Source organism: Xenopus laevis, chromosome 4L (genome assembly GCF_017654675.1).
Source record: "Xenopus laevis strain J_2021 chromosome 4L, Xenopus_laevis_v10.1, whole genome shotgun sequence".
Taxonomy (NCBI): domain Eukaryota; kingdom Metazoa; phylum Chordata; class Amphibia; order Anura; family Pipidae; genus Xenopus; species Xenopus laevis.
The window spans coordinates 32,670,188-32,680,413 of NC_054377.1; the positions used below are offsets into that span (position 1 = coordinate 32,670,188).

The 10,226-nt window shown below is 36.9% G+C and overlaps 1 protein-coding gene across 7 annotated transcripts in view; it reads left to right on the forward strand.

Annotated features, from left to right (window-relative positions):
- ripor1.L (RHO family interacting cell polarization regulator 1 L homeolog) overlaps positions 1-9,600 on the forward strand; it is a 90,004-nt gene extending 80,404 nt beyond the window's left edge. For 5 of the 7 annotated variants that reach the window (XM_018257738.2, XM_041590078.1, XM_041590073.1 and 2 more), the window contains 5 exons: positions 1,633-1,791; positions 2,385-2,581; positions 3,215-3,298; positions 4,581-4,671; positions 8,330-9,600. In XM_018257738.2, the coding sequence (XP_018113227.1) occupies positions 1,633-1,791; positions 2,385-2,581; positions 3,215-3,298; positions 4,581-4,671; positions 8,330-8,427 (629 nt within the window). In that variant the 3' untranslated portion in view covers positions 8,428-9,600. Of the gene's footprint in view, positions 1-1,632; positions 1,792-2,384; positions 2,582-3,214; positions 3,299-4,580; positions 4,672-5,738; positions 5,778-6,492; positions 6,560-8,329 lie in introns of all 7 variants that reach the window. The other 2 variants (XM_041590074.1, XM_041590077.1) reach the window with 2 other exon arrangements.
- The last annotated feature ends 626 nt before the right edge of the window (positions 9,601-10,226 follow it).

Below are 10,226 nucleotides of genomic sequence, written 5' to 3' on the forward strand. Positions count from 1 at the left end.
ATTCTTCCTTTGTCATTTTTAGTTCTATATCAACATACTTTGCTAATACAAACTCTTCATACAGATATTAAGTTTTAGGGAAAGGGAACTTCTGTTTAGTCTGGATGCCCAGAGAGAAAAAGATTTCTCTAGTCAATAAAATACTGTAAACAAAGTGTTTTTTTACGAAATCTCTGATGCCTAGTAAACACAATATTTTGCTGTTTAAATATCCCCAAGTGACTTCAACACTTTACATATTGCTGTGGGGAATTCCAAAGGAACTTCATCTTAAATTATAGAGAATTTGAAACACAATGTGACTAGACTAGATTTAAGTAAAGCTTTCCTCTCTATTTAAAGTGGAATTGTTGCTTTGTAAAAAAAAAAAAAAAAATCCACATAGTGAACTGTATGCTTAAATCGGACCTGTCACCCACACATAAAAAGATGTCTACAGAAAGTCCATTCCAAGTTAAACATGGAACCCAAATTATTTTTTTCATTAAAATATCCACAAATAAGTGAGCTCTCAATCAAATATTACCTGCCCCTCCTCTATGCCTGCTTGCTATGATTGTTATTCCAAGACTGAAGGAAACAAATTTTAAATAATATATATAGTGTAATAAAGTTTATTTTGCTCAATTAACATGTTAGAAAGGGATTTGGAATGATTTCTTAGGGTGACAGGTCCCCTTTAATTTTTATTCTTAAATACTTTATAGAAATGCCCCTTAGAGGAAAAGGGACCTTCCTCCTTATGTGACTTTTAGCTCTTACTATGTATATTTATTTTTTATTTATTTAAATTATCATCCAATGATTATACTTGACTAAATGTCTGATTCAAGAAAAAGTAGTGTAGAAATGTGTAGCACTGTGTATACATTATCACTATACAGCTAAAGCTATACATATATATTGCAATTCCTCCATCTAACATTTGTTCCTGCTGTTAACAAGTAACCATGCTGCATGTTAGTAGTGTATTGCAGGTTGCTGACTCATACCAGTGTCAGCATGTAAGGTTAGTGGCTTAGGGACCTCCTGGGGCGAAACACAGTTAAGGATACAATGTGTATGGCTCTAGTTTGTCTAGAGAACTTGAAGTGCTGCCTGTGAGGGCTGTGTGTTAGATGTCAGATGGCTTGCACAGCATAGAGCCTGTAGTAGCACAAACAAGGAAACCTTATGTTGCTCAATTACTACTTTGTTGCATGGGAAGCATGCAGGCAAAGAAGTATAACTGTGAATAACTGTGGTTTACATAATAAAAAAAATCTGTATTGGTTATTCAGGAATGTGAAAACTTGCTTCAATGCTTTGTAGCACTGTAAACGCAACAACCTTATTTTGTGCAGGAGTCATTAGCCACAAGTGAACTACAGTATTAACGAGCCAGTTAGAGCAAGTGAAAACTGTCAGTGACTACAGCATGAGTGTGTTGGTGGCTGCTGCTGCACAAAGTGTTATTGAGCAACTCACTAACAAATCATTTATTTAAAATCATTATTAGTATCCTCTATTAGTTGTTGTGTCTAGATGTCTGCAAAAATCCAACAAAAAGTTAGGGAATTTATGTTTAACGTGAAAATGAATGCATGTCACTACTTCTATCTTTACCTGATAGATTTCTTTGTAACATTGCAGTGTTTGTGAGACTGGCAGAGCTGATTTTAGATCACAAGCTGGCAAAGAGAATTCGCTCAACTAATACTGACCAGTTGACAATCTTTCAGTACTGGAGCCATTTTGAATCTCTAAGTGTCACTGCGCTGGATTCCTATGTCATTGACTTGGCAAAAGAAGGTAAAGGGACACAGGGAACTTTTATGTTTGAAATGCATATACTTAATCCTAAAGCTAGGAGGTTTGTTATTAAAATAGTCAGTGAGAAGATTTTTGTTGGAAATCATACAGCTGTCTGATAATAGGTTTCTGGGTTTGATTAACCCTCCTCTTGGTAAGGGAAAGGCCCTTTTGTTTAACTACCCTTTAACTCTGGCATGAAAATGTTGATTTGCCCTGTATTTACTAACTTGCTGTTACATGCAGTTGCATAATGAAATATTTCGTAGACCCAGTTAGAAAGCATATTGTCTGTACTTTTTTAGGTTTAGGTCTGGAATCATAAATCCGACCTTTGATAGGATAGCCTATATGATAAGGTCTTTTTCACACTCTGTTACCTTTCTTAAGCCGATATTGGTGTCACAGGTACCAGTGTTCTCAAGATATTATTACTTAAAACAAGTGGGCATGCTTAACCATTTACTGCCTCATATGTCAAAAGCGCAAAAAGCTGAAGACACTCCACAACATAACATAATGTAAACGCTCTTGCTGTGGGTTTCTTCCTATGTTATTTGTGCACATACATCTAGCTTTCCTTTCCTTTATAGTACAGTTTGTGCAGAACTTAAATGCAGATGATCAGAATGTGGTTCTGAAAGCCTTAAAACGGGTACCTGAGAATTGCGTGCAAAGAGAAGGGTTCAAGGCTCTGAGCTTGCTTCTTACTAATGGAAACAGCAAAGTCATTGCAGCTGTAACTTCGCTTCTTAGAGGATTTTCAGAAAACCAAAAGTTTCGGGAGAGGGTAAGCAACAATCTATTTCTTCTGTCTTAAGCTATGACCTACAATAATGGATCAGGGTAGAGATCACAGTGGCATTAACTTGTTTTGATAATCATTTAAGGCTGTCTTGGTTTTTGTATCTCTAGCTCTCACCGCACTCCTTTTCATGCAATTCTTAGTGGTGCCTTGGTTGCCTGCATGACTGGCTGGACATTATTACTGATTATATGGTGCTAGTGCTCCATACATGTGTATAGCTTTGTATCCTATAGGATACAACTACAAAAACTTTTAAATACATTTTTGCTCACAAAAGTTTACAATCATCACCATATACCAAAATGCAAAGAAATAGAAAGAGTATCACATAACAGACTGACTTGAGCAATAAATTGATAGTCTTAGGGTGACAAACCCTCCATTTATCCTGAATAAATATTTGCTTGAATGGTACAATCATTCATACCTCTTAGAAAGGGGATTAAAACTATTCAGTCGAAATATTGAAGATTGAACCCAGGGACCGAACGTAACACAAACATATAGCTTCTGACAAGTTTCTGGTGAAGTGACATTTAACGAGTAATTTAATAAAAAGTCTTGTGTCTGATCACAATGTAGTTGCTAAGTTAATTTGTGCTTGTTTCTTTGTAGGCACTTGTGTGTTTCCTAGAGCAGCTGGAAGATGAAGATGTACAGACACGAGCTGCAGGATGTGCGGCACTGGGTTGTGTAAAGGTATATAATTCATTTTTATGTTTGGGCATAGTTTTTGTGATTTTTTTTTTTTCTACTTTGTTTTCTGATTTTATCTCTTACACTTGTGTAATCCTTTAAGGGCAAGTGACACCAGGAAATTAAAATGCCCTAAAATCTTATACACAATGCTCATGCTTTTTAGCATATTTTTGTTTGATATTAGCTGTAGTTTTTACTTTGCAGCAGGCAAGACCAAATCTGCACTGCTTACCAGTGGTTTGTTGTAGGAATTATTTGCTCTGTTATCTCTATACAGGACAACTACCTTGCTGCTTGTAACTGGCATTGTTTGTTTCAGCTAAATATATCAGTTCTTCTGTTGTGTTTTGTTATTTTACCCAAAAACATGCCATTGACAAGCTGCTTTAAAATGCAAATTTTCAATATTTCAGAAGCCTTAGAAAATGTACAATTTTCTGTGGTTAACATATTATTTAGGAGCACACAAATTCACTCTTTCATTAATTCCATTTTTATTATATTCTGGTTCTCTAGAAGCCACATAATAAGGCACCCCAGCAATATATTCTATAATTGTGTTCAAGAGATGTTATACATTCTTTTTTTTAAGTGTTTGTACCCAAGATCTGGTGGGCAGAAAGTGATGTAAATACCAGTATCAACTCATGAGGCAATTTCTGGAAATGTTGTTGTTAAATTAAGAAAGGATTTATGGTTTGTTAGTTTTGCATATAAAGGCATACATTGCCTTCCAAATGTACACAACCTTGTGGGATTACCTTTGTATTTGAGGCAAATGCATTTAAAATATACATATTCAGGCCTCTAGACGCTACATATTTTGGGTACCTGAAGAATGTGCAGTATCTGTTCACAGAGATATTCAGAATGTTTGTTTGTACCCTCTAGGTAGCCTCCTTTTGTTCTATTGTTGTAACCTGGGGGCAGTCATGTGCCGTGCATCACCTGGGGGAAGGGATGGCCCTGCATTACCTCAGCCCTGAACAGGTTTCATTCTCCTTTAGAATATGTAAATGTGTATTATACTAGGGTTTAGGGACTTTGTTGGGTTTTTAGGGCTGAAGCACATTCATAGCACGATTTACATTTAGGGGCCTACATGCCACATAATTTCATAATTCCTTGCATATGTAGGAATGCTGTAAATACAAGCTCTGGGGGCAGTCGTCAACTTTTGTTAAAATGTGATAATTTAACAAAGATTTAATTTGACATAATGTAGCAGGAAATTGGCAGACTAAGCATAAAGATAAGTATATAAAATGTTGTTTCTCCTTAGGCAAAAGAGAGCATTGACCAATTAATCTTTCTGTGCCAAACTGACAAGGATGAAGTTAAAGTTGCTGCCAAACAGAGTCTGATGCTATTTGGTAAGTATATTAGAAAACTAAAACATAAACAAGTCTGCACAATGAAAAAAAAAGATCACCTGTATACAAGGCTTAAAAGGATTGTTCACCTTTAAGTATGATGTAAAGAGTGATATTCTGAGATAATTTGCTTATAGTTTTAGTTTGTTTTATCTAGATTTTTTTTTATTCAGCAGCTCTCGAGTTTGCAGTTTCAGCAATCTGGTTGCTACGGTCCAAATTTCCCTAGCAACCATGCATTGATAGGAGAGGAACTACATAGAATAATCAGTAATGAAAAGTAACGATAAATGTGCAGCCTTACAGAGCATTTGTTTTTAGAGGAGGGCTACCGATAATATTGAAAGTATAGTTGGTGGAATAGACCAAGGTAGACGCAGAGCTTTGCTGCAAAAAAATCCTTTTAAATAAAGAATTTTTTTGCAGCAAAGCTCTGCGTCTACCTTGGTCTGTTCCACCAACTATACTTTCAGTTGATTGCCAGTACCAAGGACGAGGTACAGGAACTGACCACAAAGGTTATAAAAATTGAGGGGAGAAATATCACATCCAGTGTAAACAAAGAGGCTACCGATAATATGTCTGCATGTATTGCTGATCTGACGATATCAATGGGAGACGGTCACCAGCTTTTGTCGGACATAACTTTCGTACGATTGCTGTCAGGGCAGAATATAGTCTGACCTGTTCTTTTAATACTCTATTTAATCTGAAAGGTTAATGGCAGGTCGGAAAATTGGGACGTCCGATCTTCGTCCGATATTGCAGGTATATCTGCACGTCTATGGCCAGCTTAACTCCTTCAGTTACACTGAGTAAGAGAAACAATAGCTTATCTGAAAGCCATTCCATCTTGCTATTTCCGAAAGCACATGACCAGGCACAATGACGTGAGATGGCTGCTTACATACCAATACCAATATCATCATCCACATTTATTGGTTCAAGAATAACATTTTAAATGGTAACATGAAATACGTGCAATGTACACAGTGTAATTTAGTAGCAAAAACTATACCCTAATAATGAGGACAGAATCCCTTTAAACTAATTTTTATTTACTCTAGGAATAGGTAGAGATTATCAGCAAAACTTAATTTTGATAGGTAAGTTCATTATTATAAATTTGTTTATTAATTTCCTAGTATTTATATAGTGCCAACACATTTTCAGAGCACTTTACAAAGATTTATACATCATTCACATCAGCCCCTGTCCCAATGGAGCTTACAATCTAAGGTCCCTAGAAAATTCACAGTAGGATCAATTTTATCAGGAGCCAGTTAACCTGTCTCTCTATTTTTGAAATGTGGGAGGAAACCAGAGTACTCAGAGGAAACCCACACAGACACAACATACAATCTCCTTGCAGATAGTCAAAGCCTTTTATCAAACTCAGGACACCCAGCACTTCAAGGATCATGTGCTAGCCACCGTGCTGCTCATTAGAAAGTATGATACAGAATTAGGAGAGCATGGATGAGACATGATGCATAAGATAAATATTTTTAGACTGACAGTATCAGGAACAAATAGATCAGTTATTAATATTTGGGTATAGTTTAGGATGAATTCCTTTGTCCCATTCAACCTAAACTATACCCATATATTAATAACTAATCTATTTGTCCCTGATACTGTCAGCCTGAAAATATTTATCTTATTCATCATGTCTCATCCATGCTCTCCTCATTCTGTATCATACTTTCTAATGGGCGGCACAGTGGCTAGCATGAAGGTCAAAAAGTGCTTTGCACCTTGTAAACAAATGCTGTAACGTGAAAGTGAGATTTATAAACCTGTATTCTCCTTCTTTAACAGCGTCCTTGACCATTTCTGAAACCAGTGGGCAGACTTAATTGCAAATTGAGTTGTGTAATTTATAAAGGTGTGTATTTTGATTTACTCCAGAAATTACACCATTTTTTGAAAACAGCACATACCTGGTGTGTAACCTATTAATATCAATGGGAACATTTGAGAAAGAGGGAGAAAAAAAAGTGGTGTAAAAAGAAATTTAAAAAGCAGCGCAATATTGCACTGATTTTTACAGTTTGTTTTACAAGTGAACATCTCTTTTTACACCAGAAAGCCTTGGCTACACATTTATTAGATACTCTTGATTTTACAAAGTATACCATGATGTTATTTGTATGTTGTGATATGTTTAACACCATGCCTGTTTGGTTTATGAGTGTAAGTTAATCATTCACCTTGTTTTCACCTAGCAATATATTAAGCTGTTAATTCTTTTCTTTTTAACGAAAGAAAAACAACAACACAGTTTCAACTTTTAATTAGCAAAGCTTTTATTAAGAAATAACTTACCTATTCTCTGCATGCGCTCCTCTTGAGAAACGGCGACAGGGTGACGATCCATTGTGCAGCGCTCTATTTCTCCTCCCTGGCTACATCCTATAGGGGCAAATTTACCTTAGAAGTTGCGCCAGCGTTGGCTTCGCTAGGTGAATTTTCGCCAGGGCGTCGCTAATTCACTAAAATCCGAAGTTGCGCTCAGGGAGGCGAAAGGTAGCGAAGTTGTGCTAGCGTTAATTCGTCAAGCAAAGCGAAGTTACGCTAGCGATGCCTAATTTGCATACGCCGCCAATTTAAAATACAATGGACGTATATGTAGCAGCAAATACATTACACTTCACAAGCCTGGGAAAGCTTCATGAAATAAAGTTGTTATTTTGCCCTATACATGTGCCCACTGTATAGTTTAGGTGCCATATGTTAGTAAATGTAGGGGGGGAAGGAGGGTACCTCAAAAAAAATTACTATCTTTTTCAGCCGATCAGCCTTAAAAAAAAAAGTAAGACGCCAGCGTTTTTTGGGGACTTAGAAAAAATGTAAACTTTTTTTGAAGCAAGCCCTATCTACTCTATTGCACTTCGCCTGGTCTGAGGTGGCGAGGGCAAGTCTGGCACGAGGTTACGTTCAGTAAAATGTGCAAGTTAGTGAATTAGTGTAGTTACGTCCCTTTGCCATAGCGAAACTTCGTCTGGCGTAAGGGTGCGAAGTAGCTCTAGAGTAGGTCCACTTCGCTAGCTAATTTACGCCCGTTAGTAAATCAGCGAAGTAATGCAATTACGTCACGCTGTCGAATTTTCGCCACTTCGCCCTTTAGTAAATTTGCCCCATAGAAGGCAGGGAGGAGAAATCAAGCACCGCACTTTGGATCGTCACCCTGTTGCCGTTTCTCAAGAGGAGCGCATGCAGAGAATCTGTAAGTTATTTCTTAATAAAAGCTTTGCTAATTAAAAGTTTAGACTGTGTTGGTGGGGTTTTTTTTCGTTAAAAAGTAACAAATTCTTTAAAAAAAAAAAAATAAATTATGTTACTGGTCCTTTAGACGTGGAGGCAGGCAAGGGTCCTCTGATCACAAAGCACTTCATCTTGGTGTAATTGTATGTACTGTATGATGTATTGAGAATTTTACACACCTTTATAAATAAGCAACTTATTATCCTTGTATACGAGTCAAGAAACCTTAGGCTCAGAGAGTGAAAGTTTTGGAGCTGCAAAAATCTCTTAACTGAGTGGCATAAATTAGTAATGCTAAGATAATGTATAACTATGAAGGACTCTGCTCTCCCTGTTTCTTACTTCTACTATAATTGCTTTTTACTTACTTGTGTCTTTCACTGTAATGCAGGTGAAGATGGAAAACTGGCATGTCGGCACTTGGAGGAAACACTTGGGAATTTACCAAGAATCTTTGCACCTGGAGCTATGGCAAGCACTGCTTTCTGAAATTCCTATGATTTTGGTTTTCATTGTACAACCGATGCCAGTGTCCTTTTTTTGGTAAATGAATGTGACAGTGGAGGACGTGAAGAACTCTTTATATATTCAGGAACTTATCTGACAGTATTAAGAAAATGCATCTACATGATGCACAGGAGATGGCTCATTTTCCAGACACTTTTGGATGACCTACCTCTGGCAGTGACAAAATGTAACATTAACAGATTGATGATACTGGCTTTATATTTCATCAGTACTTCAACTACACATGGACCAGAACTGATGCCCAGGAACAACAACAATCCAAACAACGTAGGGCAATCAGTATGCAAGTAGTATATTTTGCACGCACAATTGAATCCGTTGACCACTGCAGTATATAGACTATAATTTTGACCACACCATAGCAATATGGTGAACCCCTGCTTGTCTGCCTTTTATTACACTTTGGTGAAACTGAGAACAAAGCTATACCTTATCAAGAAATGACTGCGCACCAGGCTTGCTATTTTATATTTATTGTTTTTAAAGATTAATCCTAATGGTTTATGAAGGCTTTCAGTTGTCTTAATTCCATTATTAGTGCACGTGTGTGTTGTAGGGTTTACCTATTAATAAGCAAGCTTGAAAAATGTTATAGGTTATTTAAACAAAATGTTTAAATACGGCAGCCAAAAGGGCATGTAACTATTTTCTGGAACAACCCGATATTTTGAATAGACGAATGGAAACTAGGAATGCACCAAATCCAGGATTCAGTTTGTGATTCGGCCAGAATTCATCCTTTTTGACAGGATTCAGGCTGAATACTTGTGCCTGGCCAACCAAATCCAAGTATAAATTTGCATATGTAAATTAGAGGCAGGAAGTGAAATCACGTGATTTTTCATCACAAAACTAGGAAGTAGAAGACTTTCCCCACTTTTTGCGTTGCCACCCCTAATTTGCATATGCAAATTTGGATTCAGTCTGGTATTCGGCCGAATGTTTCAGAATGGATTCAGGGATTCGGCCGAATCCCAAATAGTGGAGTCGGGCATCCCTAATGGAAACCTAACAACTGAAGACTTTTTTGATAACCTCAAATATCCCATTATTGAATTGTTTCCTTAACTTCTTTCTTGTCTATTGAATTGTTTCCTTAACGTCTTTCTTGTCTATTAAAGCCTTGAAATGATGTCTTAGAGTAGCCATACATGGTTCCTGTGATGCAAGTGTTATGTAACCAAATTTACTGTCCTTGTGGGAGCTGGATAGAAGGGCAGTCTCATCCCTTCTTGGACCTAAAATTCTATGATGTTAACTTAAAGGATCAGTAACGTCAAAAAATAGAAGTGTCTTTAAGTAATTAAAATATAATGCAGTGTTGCCCTGCACTGGTAAAACTGCTGTGTTTGCTTAAGAAACACCACTATTGTTTATATAAATAAGCTGCTGTGTAGCAATGGGGGCAGCCATTCAAAGGAGAAAAGGCTCAGGTTAAACATCAGATAGCAAATAAGCACTGTCTGTATAATGGTGTTATCTTTTATCCATTAGTTATCCTGTGCCATATAACCGTTTTTCAATTTCCGCCATTGCTCTCCAGCAGCTTGTTTATATGAACTATAGTAGTGTTTCTGAAACAAACAGATCAGTTTTACCGGTGCAGGGCAACAGTACATTATATTTTCATTACTATAAAACACTTACATTTTTGGTGTTACTGCTCCTTTAACATGGAAATAAAATATCCAGACCTGAAAAATCCGCTGTGATGAGATGCTTAAGCCCAGCTGCTGGTCCAGGGGTACCCATGTCGCTTG